Source organism: Mytilus galloprovincialis, chromosome 6 (assembly GCF_965363235.1).
Source record: "Mytilus galloprovincialis chromosome 6, xbMytGall1.hap1.1, whole genome shotgun sequence".
Lineage (NCBI taxonomy): Eukaryota > Metazoa > Mollusca > Bivalvia > Mytilida > Mytilidae > Mytilus > Mytilus galloprovincialis.
In genome coordinates, this window is record NC_134843.1 from 18,849,843 (window position 1) to 18,868,866 (window position 19,024).

The 19,024-nt window shown below is 30.3% G+C and overlaps 1 protein-coding gene across 1 annotated transcript in view; it reads left to right on the top strand.

Moving 5' to 3' along the window:
• Positions 1 to 141: 141 nt before the first annotated feature.
• LOC143079128 (uncharacterized) overlaps positions 142 to 19,024 on the top strand; it is a 95,105-nt gene continuing 76,222 nt past the window's right edge. The window contains exons 1-16 of the mRNA XM_076254324.1: positions 142 to 229; positions 2,132 to 2,237; positions 2,693 to 2,862; positions 3,280 to 3,467; positions 3,879 to 4,004; positions 4,700 to 4,921; positions 5,168 to 5,316; positions 8,412 to 8,523; positions 8,832 to 8,953; positions 9,186 to 9,377; positions 9,897 to 10,128; positions 10,596 to 10,715; positions 11,620 to 11,787; positions 14,702 to 14,884; positions 15,512 to 15,802; positions 18,585 to 18,820. Coding sequence (XP_076110439.1) covers positions 2,140 to 2,237; positions 2,693 to 2,862; positions 3,280 to 3,467; positions 3,879 to 4,004; positions 4,700 to 4,921; positions 5,168 to 5,316; positions 8,412 to 8,523; positions 8,832 to 8,953; positions 9,186 to 9,377; positions 9,897 to 10,128; positions 10,596 to 10,715; positions 11,620 to 11,787; positions 14,702 to 14,884; positions 15,512 to 15,802; positions 18,585 to 18,820 — 2,609 coding nt within the window. The 5' untranslated portion in view covers positions 142 to 229; positions 2,132 to 2,139. The remainder of the gene's footprint in view (positions 230 to 2,131; positions 2,238 to 2,692; positions 2,863 to 3,279; positions 3,468 to 3,878; positions 4,005 to 4,699; positions 4,922 to 5,167; positions 5,317 to 8,411; positions 8,524 to 8,831; positions 8,954 to 9,185; positions 9,378 to 9,896; positions 10,129 to 10,595; positions 10,716 to 11,619; positions 11,788 to 14,701; positions 14,885 to 15,511; positions 15,803 to 18,584; positions 18,821 to 19,024) is intronic.

Consider the following 19,024-nt stretch of genomic DNA (forward strand, 5'->3'; position numbering starts at 1 on the left):
ACACACCAAAAAGTAATAAAATTAAACTGTTTAACTATTTCAGAAGTCATTTATAAACATAAAAAGAGTGTTTGGTTGTATTCATAACGATTTTTAAAATTCAATAATGTTATGCAAATTAAAAAATCTGACTAGCAACACAAACAATATGGCCGACAACGTGTGAACGCTAGGTGGAAAAGTTGTAAAACAGAGATTTTTCTTAATTAATGGAGCTGCTTCTTTAAAGGTTAAGGTTTTTTTTAAACAACAAATTTAATTGAGTATTTTAATCAATCATTTTGAGAACAAATGTTGAAAACGCATAGAATTGTCAGACCACAAAATAGTGGTGCCCCTTATTCATGTTATTGTCTGATGATATACATCCAATACTCAACCTAACTTATAGATGTACATCCACCGATCTAGTAGATAAAAAGTTGCACTAGTGGAGATCTCCTTTAGCCCAGTTTGTAGCTGTGTCTGTGGCCTATATAGGCATTATAGGACTCGTGTTTTTAATCTTTCTACTTCTAGTACAGTCAGTTCATATGTTTTTGTACATGTAGGTCATATGAATTTGTACAATATTATAATTATTACTATACATGCTTTTTCAATGTCACGTCACAATGCATTTTTAACAGGGATTGAACTTGAGACTTTGGCAATTGTAGCCCACGTATATAGTCCTATAGTATACAAGAAAAGCAGAAATTTAAGTAACCCACACCAAATTTAAGGGGCCATTGGCGAGTGGGCTCCTGCTAATTTCAAACCCTGCTTAATAGTATGAAAACCAATGAGACCAAGATACATTTGTACATAAAATAAAGAAAAGACAGTGCCGATTATTTGTTATTTCTGGATAAAAACATACCTTAAGGCTACATGTTCACTATTTAAGACTTCCCTATGTGACGATTTCGGCCTTGTCTTTTAACTTTTGGGTTGGGACTAGCTCAGCATTAAAAATTATGTCTTGCGTTATATCTAGATATATACATGTATATAACACCGAAGCCTAAGGTTCTGTTAAATTTTGACCTCACAACACACCTTATCGCTATTTGTCTGCCTTGTCTCACTACTGGTAGAGGCAGATGTCTTAAAAAAAGTTTATGTTATAGCAAGCTATAGCAAACTTTCCAAAAATGAATATTCCTTTGAAATCATTGCAATTGAAATATCCAATAAAGCTGTGTGCAGCAGAGTTGGCCAGTCATTTTTTTTTTGCACTTTTTGAGCTAAAGCGCTATTAGAAATTTTCTAATGTGACCTCAAATTTTACAGGAACACCTGTCAGTAAACGATCAATTTCAAGTTCCTTTTTATTTGATCATATTGATAATTAAACTTGAACCACCAAACTCAATTTATTAGAGCAAAATTACATCATTGAGCAGTCAGCTGCCAATTAGATGTTATAACAAAATCCTTGAGACATTGGTTTAATATACCTTATCGTTATTTGTCTGCCACAAAGGGAAAGTGATTGTTGTATGATGTTAATCATCCGTTCAAGTTATAAGAAATCTATCCATTGATCATGATTGAACATCAATTCAGCAATTTCATTTTTATTTGAATTTAACAATTATTCTAGATGTTGTATAAACAACTGATAATTTTTGAGCTTGTGAATTTTACCCTAAATCTATATCGTAATGCTTATGTTATTATGTCACAGTGAGAAATGATATTAAAAGGCAATAAGTTTTCTTTTCTAGATTCGGATATTTCAGTTAACAGTCACAGAAGCTCTATATTAAAGACAGATAACAGAAGATTTTTCTTTCCTAGTTGTTAATTTTACTTTGTTAAATCGTGATGTTCTTTTTGTCTCTTATTACAGTGTGTATATTTCCTGTCTGTCAACACTACAGTTATGTTTTTGATTTCAATGTTTTTGATTTCAGTGAACGATATATATGTATAACTGGTAAATTATTAATTCAGGGTTTCACAAATTACTCTAAAAATGTTACTCAATTCTTTTAAAGATACATACTACATAGATTGAGTTTGGAAGTTAGTACTTTATAGGATTCATACTAAAAACAGGATATCACATCTTAAAATTAACAATGCAGTGTTACAACTTTCATATTTTGAAAAAAATATAAAATCACTATTTCTTTTTTTGTAGACTTAAAAATGGATGAAAGACTGAAATGGTTAGAAGTGAGGATTAATTCCTCTCTTCGTCCAAGGAATGAAGACCTCAAAAATATGTTCCTCAATGACGAGAACAGGTATATTGTTTATTCTCATTCCTTTTGGTCTGTATTTGAATTTTTTTTCTGATTATACTGTTAATGATAATAATGCTATGATTTCAGAATTTTAGCAAATTTAATATTTTAACTCTAGAAAACAAGGTTTGGGTGAATATTTGGATCTCAATTGGTTTCTTTCTTATCTTGTATTAGCATTTAACTTCTCTTTGATGATAATTGAAATGTTGTTTGGTCAACTCTTTATTATAGAAACTTGTGTTTACATTTGTAGGTACTTTATTTCCTAAAATATAGTAATAGATTGCATCGATCGAAATTGCAACACATGATATTTTAGATATTGTTTATACTTTTGTAGATTCATGATATCTTTAATATTGTTCATATTTTTGTAGACTCGTGATATCTTTGATATTGTTTTTATTTTTGTAGACTCATTAAATCTGTGATATTTTTTATATTTTTTGTAGACTAGCCTTTTATGAATTTATTAACAACGAGGATGTGAGATGTTTGTATGTGTTCAACAGACCCCCCAAACAGATTGTAGCCTCACTTATACCACCACATGAGATGAAGTACAAGTCAATATTCTTCTTAAAATGTAATGCTGGTACAAAATTGACCAAAGAAAATATAGGTAAGTTCATCAATATCTGTTGATACTAACCCTTTTACAATAAAGGTACATTTGAAATAGCCTGAGGAAAATATGAAAAATCAATTGTTCGATTATGTGCTATATAGATGTAAATTGAAAAAAAAGTTTTTAAGGGTATATTACATGCACTTAAAAATCAAAACAACACATTGGGTTGAAACTTCACCTTTTCTCAATGTCATTCATTTACTCTATATTGGAAAATAAATGAGGCATTTGACAATATTGCAGTTGATCTGTAGAAGTTTGTGATTGGTTGCTCTTAAATAGGTAAATATTTATGCAAAAATGAAGAAAAAAACTTTCTTACGAAGAGTTGTCTCATTGGCAATCATACCGCATCCTCTTTTATATATTTTGTTTAAAATTATTGTAAACATACTTTTTGCTTTTCAGGGAAGGAAGTGTTTTACTTGGACTGTACAAACATTCCTCTAGAACATTTGGAGCTTATTATTAGAGAGGTTTATCTCCCTTTGTTGTGCACCAATCAACAAAATCTGACCACAACAGGAGGTGATAAAGTTATGGATGTGTTACATCGCTTGATGTCAGTTGTGGAAGTCTCACAAGGTCATGCAGAGGTCAGTACAAATATCATGTCCTGAATTCATAACCTCTTTAGATTTTAAATAAAACTAAAGTGGATTGTCATAATGATAAAAAAAAAGCACAACCATTGCAGATATTGTAAAAGATTACCCAAACTTTAAATATTTTCTTCTTTATGGTGTTAAAGTTCACAACTATTTGGTGATGAAAATTCTATTTTTCATAGTTTTATGGGGGAAGAAAAACCCACAGAGTTTTGGGGGAACTTTAAACTTTATAATGTTTTCATGAGATCTGGCTTGGAATTCTATGACAAGAATTAAGAATAAATATTTGTTTTGTCATTTTGAATGGCTACTGTAAATTTAAGTAAACTTGAAAAATTGTTTATTCATTTTAAAAAATGTCCATTATTTTCAAAAGAAGTGTTTTATTTTTTTAAGGGAAGGATCATACTAAGTTTACCATCTATAGAAGTTCTAGCTGAAGCTGCAGCAGCTGTAAACAGGAGAGGTGCTGTATTACATGTTCTAGAGACCACTGTGTTAGCTTGGATTAAACAGATTAAGGTAAGAATACAAAGCTTGTTGGTCATTTTGTTCATCTAATTAGTTCATCTGTTTCAATACAAATATGATTACAACACTTAATGGTATTATCTATATCAACTGATTTGATCAAAATATTTTAAAAAAAATCACATTTTTGACAATTCTTTCACTCTGAAAAGTGAGACAACTGGACTATAAAAAAAAAGTAGAAGTAAAAGTTTTATCTGTCACTTCCACTCGTCACTTCTTTAACAGAGTTTTTATAACACTAGATAATCGTTGTCTTATAATTAAAGGACAGATGGGGCTAAAGTATTTTCTTTATTGTTGCTTGTTTGTTTTGGCCAGTTGAGGGAGAATTTTTTTTCATCCTCTGAAAGTTGTTAAACTGTTGTTTGTCTCTAATATATTTTAATAGATGGTCAGAGGAGAAATATAAAATGTGTATGATGGTCTCTCCTAGTCTGCTGTTACTCTGAAAACCCAAATGTTTGGCCAAGAATTGGAAAAAACAAATTTTAAAATTTAAATTGAAACAGCCAGGAATCAAATGTCAACCAATTGAATTTGAGGTTTGAGGTCATTACCGGACAACCAAGGTCATTGAAAATAATTGAGATCTGTCCATTAAAAAAATTTAATCAGTCCTCAATAAGATTGTTAGAAGTATTTTTAAAAGTATATTTCCAAGATATGAAATTTATTTGATTCAGGGTGTACTACGTCATGATCCGGTCAGTGACTTGTTTGGCCATTTTGGACCAGAACCAGGACCTTTAGATGAGATTAAGATGTGGGAATGTCAACTAGGAAGACTGCATTCCATTCTTAAACAGTTAGAATCACCAGTAGCTAAAGATATTCTACAGAACTTAGACTCAGCACAGAGCCAGTACTCAAGTTCATTCAACCATGTCAGAAGAGACGTGAACAAGGTAGGCAAAGAATAAATCAATTTAAACAAGTTGATTAGCTACACTATAAGGATTTCATTTCGTAGATCATTCAACTATTACAATCTGTTTTCTTCGGCCTAACATCAGTAAAGAAAATAACCTTTAGCTATCCAAGATCGTTACACAACTGACATTTAAATCAAAGCATAAAAGAAAGTTTGTAGTGGTTACTGAATTATCTAAATATTTTTTATTAAGAGTTATATTTGTTAATTTATGTTTCAGGCCGTTCAAGAAACCAATAGAACCCTAAAATTTCTTACGACCATGAGATGGTTATTTGAAGATTTCCATGATACCATGGATCCTAAACACATGCTGGAACTGTTCAAACCAATGATGCAAGTGCTGTTCCTTGTATGGCAACATTCAGTGTAAGTACATGTAACTATTAATCTTTGTTGAATAGCAGAATTTCAGCTTACATCTTGATAATAGTCAAAAATATTTTAAAAACACAGTACAACTTTTCATACTATTTAGACAATTAAAGTTATGGTATGCAGTGGACTGAAACTTACTATTGAACATTCTTCACTCGAATGAGAAATATCAGGTCAAAACTTTTATCTTAGACCTTGACAGATAGAAGGCATAATTAAGTTTACATTTAATAATTTTTGGTCTTAATGATGTTTTTGAATTTTTGTCAGATTTTTTAAATCCTCTGGTATTATCCATGACTGCCTTAATTAAAAAAAACTTGCCCATGGACCCCCATTTTCCTTTTTATAAATCATTTACATGTACAATTATAAGCCATTTGTAAAAGTCTTATAAAATCTTATTTATTTTTTGATAGTTTTTGAGAAATTTAACTTGTCAATGATAAAGCTATGAAAAATCAAGAGAGAACATTTTCCTGCCAAAATTCCTATGGCTTATATCTTGAAAACAAGCACATTGACCCCTATATATTTTTTGCTTTTTTGATTCCTCAATTAATCCCCTATCAATATATACTAGGGTTACGGAAAGCTATTTATTGTGAAACAGAACAGTGAGTTTCCTTAAAGCATAATCACAGAGGACTACAGAATGCAATTTATTTTAAGTAGTGTAACAGATTTTATATCTGCATTTACTCAATTTTTGTTAAGTTTTACAATTTGCTTTATTTTTGAGGGTTTTTGGTGCTTTTTGTCGAGCCTTCAACTTAAGTCGAAAAAGCGAGACTAAGCCATCCTACATTTTCGGCAGCGGTTTTTTGAAATTTTAATAACTTTCTTAAACCATACTGGATTTCTACCAAACTTGGACAGAAGCTTGTTTGTGATCATAAGATAGTATTCAGAAGTAAATGTTGTAAAAATAAAATTCAATGTTTTTAATATTTTACTTATAAATGGACTTAAACTATCCTTGGTTTGTAACAAACTTAGACAGAAGCTTGTTTATGATCATAAGATAGTATCCAGAAGTAAACTTTGTAAAACGATAAATCCATTTTTTCCGTATTTTACTTTAATTGGACTTAGATTTTTGCCAGGAAACAACACATGATTGAACACTCTGTGGTTAAATTTTTGAAAATTTTGATAACTTTCTTATACTATTTTTTATTTGTATCAAACTTGGACAGAAGCTTGTTTATGATCAAAAGCTAGTATCTAGAAAGAAATTTTGTTAATATTTTGTACCTGTGTATCTGTATTTTACTTATGAATGGACTATGCTTTTTCATCCAGTCTGTAGTTAAAGTTTTTAAAACATTTATTAGATTCATAAACTATCCTGGATTTTTACCAAACTTGGACAGAAGCTTCTTACAATCAAAAGATAATATCAAGCGGAATATTTTTATTGATTGATTTTTTCCCTCATTTTTGTTGAGCCATCAATTTACAGCAAAAGTAGGCGAGACACTGGGTTCTGCGGAACCCTTACAAATTTTTTATTAACCTTGCTCTTTTTTTTCCATCAGTACCAATAATTTTAAGTAATGTAACAGATTTTATATCTGTATTTACTCAATTTTTGTTAAGTTTGACAATTTGCTTTATTTTTGAGGGTTTTTGGTGCTTTTTTATTAACCTTCCTCTTTTTTTTCCATCAGTACCAATGATTTTAAGTAGTGTAACAGATTTTATATCTGTATTTACTCAATTTTTGATAAGTTTGACAATTTGCTTTATTTTTGAGGGTTTTTAGTGCTTTTTTATTAACCTTGCTCTTTTTTTTCCATCAGTACCAATAAATTAACAGTTTTTTGTCGAGCCTGCAACTTTTGTTGCAGAAAGCTCGACATAGGGATAGTGATCAGGCGGCGGCGTTAGCTAACTTCTTAAAAGCTTTATATTTTAGAAGGTGGAAGACCTGGATGCTTCATACTTTGTATATAGATGCCTCATGTTACGAAGTTTCCGTCAGTCACATGTCCAATGTCCTTGACCTCATTTTCATGGTTCAGTGACCACTTGAAAAAAAAGTTCAGATTTTTTGTAATGTTGAATTCTCTCTTATTATAAGTAATAGGATAACTATATTTGATATGTGCGTACCTTGCAAGGTCCTCATGTCTGTCAGACAGTTTTCACTTGACCTCGACCTCATTTCATGGATCAGTGAACAAGGTTAAGTTTTGGTGGTCAAGTCCATATCTCGAATACTATAAGCAATAGGGCTAGTATATTAGGTGTATGGAAGGACTGTAAGGTGTACATGTCCAACTGGCAGGTGTCATCTGACCTTGACCACATTTTCATGGTTCAGTGGTTATAGTTAAATTTTTGTGTTTTGGTCTGTTTTTTTTTCATACTATATGCAATAGGTCTACTATATTTGTTGTATGGAATGATTGTAAGGTGTACATGTCTAGCGGGCAGATGTCATGTGACCTTGACCTCATTTTCATGGTTCAGTGGTTATAGTTAAATTTTTGTGTTTTGGTCTGTTTTTTTCATACTATATGCAATAGGTTTACTATATTTGTTGTATGGAATGATTGTAAGGTGTACATGTCTAGCGGGCAGATGTCATGTGACCTTGACCTTATTTTCATGGTTCAGTGGTCAAAGTTAAGTTTTTTGAGTTTTGGTCTTTTTATCTAATACTATATGCCATAGGTCAACTATATTTGGTGTATGGAAATATTTTATGATCTTTATGTCAGTAGCGCAGGTTTCTTTTGACCACGACCTCATTTTCACGGTTCATTGCACAGTGTTAAGTTTTTGTGTTTTGGTCTATTTTTCTTAAACTATAAGTAATAGGTCAACTATATATGTTGTATAGAAGCATTGTTCGCTGTACATGTCTGCCTGGCATGGTTCATCTGACCTTGACCTCATTTTCAAGGTTGATTGGTCTTTGTTTAGTTATCTTGGTTAATGTTAAGTTTATGAGACAGTTGTAATAAAGCTTTATACTTAGGACTATCAACATAATATCAATGATTAGTATAGAAGGCGAGACATTTCAGCGTGTGCACTCTTGTACTAATTTTACATTTATGATTATTTATCTTCAGGTATTATCATCAGATGGATAAATTTCACAACTTATTGAGACTGTTATCTAATGAAGTGGTACACAGAGCTATATCATTGGTGGGAGAAAATATTCTGAGGGAACCATTAGAGGTACATTTTCATATATTATTTAGTGTACAAAAAATAGAAAGCATTTACACAATATAAAACATTAACATTTCTTCACAGTAAAAATGGAAAAAGACAACCTGATTAAAATAAAACATTAGATGAACTATTTTCAAGAGGTTTAATAAAAATAACATTTATATGGACTTAAAAAAAGATGATATGGAAGCTGTAAATACTGGAACTGGAATCATTTCAATTGAAACTCTGTCGTTTATCTTGTAATATTCAAAATCTAAGGAAAGTAAGAGTATGTGATTATTATAATTATCTATATTATATTATTTTAGTCATATTCCAAGTTGAAGGAAGCTTTAAGAGTATGTGCAGCATTCCGTGGAACATACTTGGATTTCAAAGACAAAGCTGATGAACAAAACCATCAAAACATTGTAGAAAATGCTGAAAGATTGTAAGTTTTATCATTTTAGGTAAATTTTGATGACACAAATTATAACTCCTAAATATATAGATAGTTGATTAAAGAACTTAAGAAAGGGAATACTTTGCCTTTGTTTATACACATATATTTTTTGTATATTTCATCTAAAAAATAAAAAAAATAAATATTATTGAATTGAATTGTGTTTTGCCATAAGCAGCTATATGTAGTTTGTCTAACCTATTTGTTTTATGTTAAACAGGGCATCAAAGCCTCAGGGCACATTGTTTTTGACAAAGATGTATGGTCCTCATGCGTACACCCCACGGTATGGTCTGAGAACAGGAGATACAGGGAGTACTTCAACATTGAATGAGGATGAATTATGGACTGACAGTCCTTGGCCACCTAGAAATGCTCCATGTTTTGACCTTCTAAATAGTTTTATGGAAAGGTAAGATTCAATTGCTAGTAAGATTGTTTTGTATTTATATTGTTAAATGGTTGCTTTTCTATTGACTTTTAATTTATATTTATCCCTGATTAACATTTATTGAAATTTAAAAACAATTTCTTCAATTTTTTTTTACAAAATCTATATCTCTTTCTATGGACATACAAAAAGGATATTGAATTGTCCATCTGCACTAGGATTTAAATGACCATCATCTTATTACCATGTTTGATCATGATTGACTATAGCATTTTTTTCCCATGAAACTTTTGAAATATATTTATGATGCCTTGCATACATTCGTTCTTGCAATTTTTTATTTCATCTGGCAACAAAATACAGCAAAAATATTTCATTCCCATGTCTGTTATTTTTGTCTGTCACCGTTTGGTTTCAAATTAACAAAGTATAAATTGCCTAATTTTGACACATAGACAAGAAAATTTTGTTCTTGATGATTTAAAATGTAACATTCAAAAGTTTAAAACCTTCATCATGTTCAGTTATGTTCAATTTCAGATGCAATGATGTATTAGAATTAGTCGAGACAACTCGTCACTTCAGATTATTAGCTGATGCTGCTGAGATAGGTGGCGCTGGTAGTATGAGTTTAGATGCTTTAGTGAAAGAAATTCATCAGAAATATAGTCAAGTGATGAAAGATTTCTTCTCAGTCGTAGAAAATGTACTTAGTATTGATGGATCACAGAATTTTGAACGAGCATTCTTCAAATTTAGAACTGTAGTTAAGGTGTGTGCACTTTCTTGTTTGATATTTTTGGGGTTTCAATTCTTGCATTAAAAAAGAATATAGTTTTCTGGTGTTTTTTTTTTCCTTTCTTCTATTTTTTGTCTTTTGTTCAGGAAATGCTACAAAGCAAAAATAGTGTATAATTGTAGCATTAATATTGGATCATTGAAAGAAGGTTGTTCTTATATTTGTTATAAAATAATTCTCTTGACAAAATTTGAATAAAGTCAATAAACCATATCTACAAAAATACTTATCTTAAGGCTATTGTTTTGTCATTTACTGTACAATTTGCCAAATATAACTGCAAAATATTATAACCCAACTATAATCATTCCAGTAACAGTAATTTTACACTCTTATGCTTAAAAATTACAAGCCCTTTTAAAATGAAAAGGGTTTCAGTATACATTTTGATATTATTATCTACAGGTATAATAATTTTATTGAATATTTCTGTATTTCAGTCGTTAGAGGGAAAGCTGGCTCAGATATTAAGAATCTCATTTAACCAATGTCCAACAGTTGAGGCCCAATTAAGGTTACTTGAAGTATTTGAAGGAATCAGTGGCAGAGAACTTGTACAGGTATTTATACAATGATTTAAGGTGATACCCAACACTTTCACTAAAATTAATTTGGCTCTTTTAATTTTCATAAAATTTTGTTAAAGTATTTACTTTGACCCTTTAACAAAAATATAAAAATTTCAAAACTTTTGAACCAACCGTTTTGTCAGAAAAATTACACTGGTTATATAGCAGTTTGAAAACACCAATTTTGATCATTGAGAAGCCTACTATTCCTTATACAACACAACGTAATTAAAACGTTTAGCTGACTTTACAGAGTTATCTCCCTGTAGTGTTAGGTACCACCTTAACCCTTTCCTCCATTGAATTTTTTTTTTTTCATACTCGATTCGCATAGGATTTTTCAATAAAATGAAGAAAATATGCTTTAAAGTATTAATGCAATGGAATGCGAAAAACAAATATTTCATCAAATAAATTTAAGTTGGATATTCCTATGATATTCCTTTTCATTTTGGATACAAATTTTATTAAGTCTACTGCAGACACTTTGTAGTCAAAGCGTTTCAACTGAGGTACTACACAGGCATCAAAAGGCGTCATTATGGAGTAAAGGGGGTGGCTTCAAAAGGCGTCACTATTGAGGAAAGGGTTAAGCTGTCTTCATGTTGATGTATTATTCTGACAAGTATAGTATGGTCTTATCTTAGCACGTCTTGGATCAAATACAACATTTCTCTAGTTTCATAGCCAGTATAAGGATAAAAAGAAAATTAATGTAAATAATGTAGGCTAGCTACATTCAGATTTGACATATTGTTGTGACATTCAAAATTCTATTTATTGAAAAAGATAAATTATGAAAAAAAATAATATTATAAAATGAAAACTTACAAGCTCATGTGATAAACTAGAATTATGTGTTATTTCCTGTTTCAATTGATGATTCTTCTTTCAGGCACATTTGAAAGACAAAGATGAACAAATAGTGACAGTATTTACAGAAGAACTACAAACTGTTCAGAATATGTTTGAGGCTAATCAACATAATCCTCCGAGACATCTGAACATGCCACCGATCGTCAGTAAAGTCATCTGGGTTACTGCCCTTATTGACAGAATTAAAGTAGGTCATTTAATGGAAAAATAAGTATTTGTTCTATGTTCCTATTTGAATCATATCTTTAATTCAACTTTTTGTTAATTATTAACCTGCATTATATTACTTTTTTTTCAACTTTAAATATTTTATTTCACAACTGGTTGTGAACAATGTCCCTTAGCGCTACAACAATGATGCTAAGGTTCCTCCCTGTGTTATTAATTGCTAATGAAACCAGGGGATTTGATTAGAAAAATAATCTTATATATATATCACTATATAATTTGGCCTGTTAATTTCATCTTTATGAGGTCCTACCCATTTCTAAGATAAATGTTGTCTGTTACAAATAATTGAATAATACGAAATCTTTAACCGCACATTTGTGATTGGAATGAAATAAACGCATGTTCCTCCTTAATATAAATTTCAGTTGTAAAGTTTTAAAAAGAAATCTTTGGTAGTTTAATTTTTTATTTTTTTTTATTAGGAAAGTCAAAATATTAAGACTGTTCCATTCCTTTTACATATATATAATATTCCATATTTTTAAGCAATTTTGTATTGACCAATCAGTGGCTGTATAAACATCTTTTTTGGGAAAAAATTAGAAAAAAAAACACATTATAAATTAGCAGTCAGCTGAACAGCTATATGTTAGAAATATTTTTATCAAAAACTAGGCAATATTTTTTGAACATTAAGGTTTATCAAACATTTATGATGGGAACTGATAATCTAAAACAGAATTGTTTTGACTTGATAAGATGGAAGCAATCAAATGTTCATGGTCATTTTCTCTAGGTTGAAGATATAGTTTTTTTGTTCTTTTAAGCTTTAAGCTTAAATACTTAGTATGCACCTTTTTCATGCTAGACTGTTACAAGAGCTATTGAAGAAAGTATGATGAAATAAAATTTGTGGAATGCAGTTAAAAGTTACTTCAGGCCATTTTGCTTTCAATTGTACATATATACAGGTTTTGTTTTAACATCAAATAATTATCCTATAAAAGTAATATCAGTTAACAATGCTGCATATAGCAAATACTATATATTTGATGTGTATTAACCATATGTAGCTATTTGATATGTAATTAACAGAATACAATGGATAAAGTGGACCAAGTATGTTTTTCCTCTTTTGGGAAAGGAAACGTAGATAGGGTATTAAAATATGCAGGAAATAGTCAAATATTGATCATTATTGCATGTATTGCTTATAGTTTATATATAATGGAATATGGACTTTGCTTAAAATATTATACTGGACAAATTAGGGAAGTAAAAAGTGTTAGGCATATTATCAATTTGTTAAAACATCTTGTGTTTCTCTGTCAGTCTGGTTTAAGGACATTGTTGATTTGATCATATTTAATCTTGAAATGTTCTTATTTTTCTCCCTGTTCACAATATTGGAGTATCTTAAGACAAAGACCTTACAGATTAATATATTGGGCTTAATTTTTATGTTTTTATGTTCTAGAACTTTTAACTTTGATTATTACAATACCATATTTTGTAAATCAAATTAACTTTGTGACTGATTGAGTATAATAAATAAAAATACAGTTTAACTAATATCCAAAATACATTTCAAAATTGAAAAAAAAAAATCATTAAATGAGTATAGTATTACTATAGGGGGATTGACAGTTTTATTAATTAGATTTTTTTTTATACAGGATAGCCATAGCAAAACTATCATATTTATATGGATCTCTTAATGTTAAATATTTTCAAAAGTTGTCTCCAACTTTGACAGGTATTCTTCCTAACCCTTGTTTTTCTCCCTTTAAAATATGTATTCACAACCCAAACCTTTTCATTTAGCAAAGGTAAAATTTGATAAAGCCATGCTTATTTTAACATTTCTTTTCTATAAGTAGGAAACAAATTGTTTGGACAATTATTAAAATGTATATATGGTCCACAAAGTACTAATAATAGAGAATACTTACTCCTAAGAGAGACAACTCTTGTAAAATGACAGAAAGGGAAAATAATCCAAAAGGAGATTATATCAGGGATCATCTGCTTGTATTATGCTTTAGTTATATATTACCATTTCCTAGAGGAGGAGGTTAAATATTATTTACATACTGTGGATTCATTTACTTTGTGGTTACCAATTTTCATGGACTGAGTAAAACTTGCATTTGTGTTCAAATTTGATTTCATGATGTTGCCAAAGTCTGTAAACAAGTTTGTTACTTGTACATTATGTAACCCTCTACCTATGAAATCAATAAAAAAGATAATTTAATGAAAATTGGTATCCCATGAAAAATGATACCATGAATCTACAATGCTATTCCTACTAACAACAAAAATACCAATGATCCCTTTAATTATTTTAAGACATATAGAGGCAGTTACATTCCATTTTGAAGATATTAAGGTGGCAGAATCTTATGAATGTATAAGTCATTGCAATTTTCACTGTCTCTTTTTCAATCAGCCTCTAACAGATAAAGAAAGCTGATTCGTTAAATGTTCTGTACTATCATAAATTCATAATTCTTTTTATATTTCAGTTGCATATTTTAAAAAAGTCTTTATTGTGCTGTTCTTTGTACTTGATTATTTCCTTAAACTTGACAAGATTTGTGTTATCGTTAAAAAAATGCATAACACTTATAACTGATAGGAAAAATCTTAAATGTTACAGTTATATGATAAAAAACTTTTGACCTTTACCATTCGAGAGAAAGTTGTTTTTATATCAAAGCAGCTTAATGTCAAGATTGCTGATTAATGATCATTCACATGTTAGATAAGTATACAAAATCTTAATAATATTCCTGAAAAATTTCAATAGCCAAGAATATTGGAGTATATATATAAATTCCCAAATTTCCATTTGCATTCTTAATACAAACAATACAAGAATTAATTTTCTATATTTATGATGTTATACCTGTATAATAATTTTCCAGAGACCAATGGATAAGATTCGTCAAGTGAGTCCTCATTCCATGGAAGGAGAAAATGGTTGGCAGATGAGACATAGTTATAATAATTGTATGAAGATGTTAGAGAACTATCAAACACAGATCATAGCAGAATGGCAGAGTAACATAACAGCAGAACTAACCATGAAGTTAAAACAAGCCTTACTGGTGAGTTATGTCCCTTTATAAATGGAAAAAAAATCTGAATTTGTTGTTTCTGCGCTCCTACTGTACTATGCCCTAATCACATATTATGATAGTTATTGATAAAATTGAGAATGAAAATGGGTAAAATAGACAACAACCTGACCATAGAGCAGACAACAACCGAAGGCCACTAATGGATCTTCAATGCAGCGAGAAACTCCTGCACCAGGACAAGTCCCTCAGCTGGCACCTAAACAAATGTGTATACTAGTTCAGTGATAATGAACATTACACTAAACTCCTTATTATACACAAAAATTTTTTTTTTAAATTAAAACAAGACTAACGAAGGCCAGAGGCTCCTGACTTGGGACAGGTGCAAAAATGCTGGTGGGTTAAACATATTTATTGAGATCTTAACCCTCCCCCTTTACATGAAGCCAATGTAGAAAAAACAATCACACAACAATGTGCACATTAAAACTAAGTTTAAGAGAAGTCTGAGTTCGATTTCAGAAAAGGTAACAAAAGAAACTAAACAAAATAATACTTTAATTAGCAAAGGACTACTAGCTGTTACTGACATGCCAGCTGCGAAATCTCAATTAAACTTATTATTATTAAAATTATTACATGATTTTGTTTTAGATTGCTGAGGAGTTTGATGAGGAGGTAGAAGTGAGACCACAAGTAATTCACGTCAATCTGGATTCACAGTTACCACTGATACTACGAGAAATACACTACCTCAGTCAAGCACCATTTGATATATTATTGCCATCCTCAGCTAAAGAGATTCTTAGGAACACTGATTCATTTGAATTAAGAGTTACTGCCACCAGATTAGAGACAATTGTATCGAAGTATAATACTATAATGAGAACAATTACAGAATTTGAGAAACCATTATTTGAGAGGAAACTACTGAAAATTGACTTGGTAAGTCTTTCTATCAATACACTGCTCTCCCCTTGCAATTTGTGTTTTGCTTACTGACATCAAATTATTTAGGTATACTATGCATGGCCTAATCTAGAATTTTGAAGAGGAAATGGAATAGGAAAAAGTGGTATTTTTCTCGTGAGAAGTTGATGTTAATTAACCATATTGGTTGATTCTTTTTTTGTGTCTGTTTTCAATGGCACATATAGAAATGACAGTAAATTTAAATAATATTTTTTTAATTTATATATACATACATCATTCAATGAAAACTTATCAAGCACAATCTATATAAATGATATAATGCAAATCAGAGCACAATAGTCTACAAATCACAGTTCAAAGTTCAACAACTTGACAACAAGTCCTCCTAGCGCTTATATTTAGTACACTTAAACATGTAGATTTTTCTGCTCTCTTCTCTTCTTCCATATGTCATATGCCGAACTAAAGTTGAATGCTAGAATGGATTGTCCATGCTTTTTAATAGTCTTTACATTGTTTTTTTTATTTGCCACATCAGTACTGTCATCTGATTTATTTACAATATTTGACATAATACTTTCTGCAATACATGACTGGTGTTCATTTACAGATGCCTCACTGACATTACTAGCATTTTTTGCTTTTTGAAGTTTAGATGACACGTCTAACCCTACACAGTCTAATAATTCAATTAGTTTAGGAAACATACTATTAGATTGTCCTGTAACTGCTAGACAATAAGAAATTTTCATGGCAGAAATGATGGCTTCTTCATTTTCAAGTTCATCTTCTAACACTTTTTTCATAAGAGCTTGATCTTGAAGTTTCAGGAAATCCTGTGCATCTATATGGTCATGAGCTGTAAAATACAAAAATAAAAATTAAGGTTTTTTTCATTATTTTTTTTTCAATAATTTAAAGTATTGCCTTTATTCATATACCTTTGGTTGAGATTTGTCTCAAGTCATATTAATCATACCCCATCTTCTTAATTTTTTTTTATTAAATATTAATAAAAATAATATTAAATGATAATGAAAATTATATTAAATAATAATAATAAAAATTATATTAAATAATAATAATAAAAATTATATTCAAAATAATGTTTTTTATTTCTGGTACAGTCCCAATATGCATCTAACCCTTTCATGTTTTATTTCAATTAAAATACTAAATGCAGAAAACTTACTCCCAGTATGTTTCTTGTGATTTGTTGTCTTAGCAGGAACTAAATGGCCAAGAGCATAGGCATTGCCTCTTTTAGCAGTACGACAAATTTCACAGTACCAAAGACCTTTTGGATCTTCTTTATACCAAACAAAGCTTTCTTGGCTCATTACTTTACAAAACTTCTTTGACTTAACATTTTGATCAGTCTCATCGGAGTTTTTTCTTTTTAAGTTTGATTTTGGTGATTGAGACTGATTTGGTTTTGGGGATGTAACCCCTGACCAGTTTGCCAAAGACATGATATTTCCAAAGCAATTTAATTAATGTTATCAGTTTTAACAGAATTTTGAATTTGATTAAGTAGTAAAAATCAGGACAGTTATATATACACTTTGATTTTCTTTTGATCTATTATTTTGATTATTTGAGTAATTTAATTTTCACAGCTTACTGTTATATTTTATTATCAAAGGATAAGTTATCAAAGCATTGTGTTATTGTAACTCAAAATTCTCATACTCAATGTCAGCCAAGCCAACTTTCAATCAAATAATTTACCTGTTAAAGCATATTATCTTTCATCTTGGGTTCTTTGATTTTAATCCTAATTATAAAACAAAACAATAATCAGCTGATAATGCTTTGTTATAATCTTCCATTCCTCTGATAACCAAACTGTTTGGCAGATGTTCTTTCCCTGCAAAATTTGAATATGAATACAAGTTACAAAAAAGCTTTGTAAGAATTTCCACCAACCTCTTGGCTGACCAAAAATTACGTCTAGTAATAAAAATATATAATAAATTAGATTAGCTGACTTTGTGATTAACCAACATCATCATTACAGCATGCATGTTTACAATGTAATTCATAACAAATGATATTTCGATTTCCTTTTTATGTTTTTGAATATAAAATTCAAATAGGTTTAAAGTTGCTGTTGTATTTATTTGAATCAAACATCGACAGTTTAAGTCCAGGGCCACTTCAAAATTTCTATTTTTCTTGATGGTCATCATTTTGATTTACCTGTGCTAAAAATAGTTAACCAAAAAATCCCAAATTTCACGAGTTATCTCCCATTTACTGATATTTCAATAGCGAAATTTAGCGATTTTGAAGATTCTTTTGGCGACTCTAAAGTTATTTCGCCAGCAAGTTTATGGCCTGACTATGTGAGATATCATAAGAATTAAAGAGATTCCTTCAATTATCTTACAATGCTCTTCTTACCTGGGCTACAGAACCAATACATGCAAGTGGATAGGACAACTAACAAATGAATCTCCCAATTTAGAGAATGCACTATTCTATGGATGGAGTGTAAAGAAGTCATGAACGATCAGAGAAACAGCGGCGGATCCAGTCATTTTTAAAGGAGGGTTCTAACTATAAACCCTCATCCAAATGCATTGATTATCATTAAAAAGGGGGGGTTCCAACCCCGGAACCCATCTCTGTATCCACTACTGAGAAGTGCACATGTTTGTTCAATGCATAAATATAAGTAAACAGTATAAACAGGATGTTGTTTGTAGTTGAGAGTTGATCTCTGAACCTATATTTAGTATTTTTAGTCATCAATACATCAATGTTATATTTTTGTTTATATTTATTTCAGTTATTTGAATCCGGATTACAGCAGTTTACATGGAAGATGAAGGAATCAGGTGACTTTATAGAACAAGCTATGGCGTTAGTTTGTATGGATGTCTTCCAGAACCTGGACATGGTACAGACAAACTGTCATGAGATAGCAGAGATCACTATCTCATGGTCTACAGGAATGTTAGACGTGTTTGCTGGCAGGACCAAAGATACATCTTATTCCATGGAGGAGTTGCTTTCTATGCAAAAGTAAGTTTCAGTTAAAAGTGGGGTTAAAAGAAAAGCTGAATGACCTGAAATTGAAAAAAAAGATGTACCAATAAAACACCTGCAAGTGAATAATTCATCATCAATGTTTCTTACCTTATTTTGACAAAATTGAACAATACTGGCTGCTAAAAGGGAATTATCATATCACTTATCACTTTCATTAATGATTGAACAAAAATATCC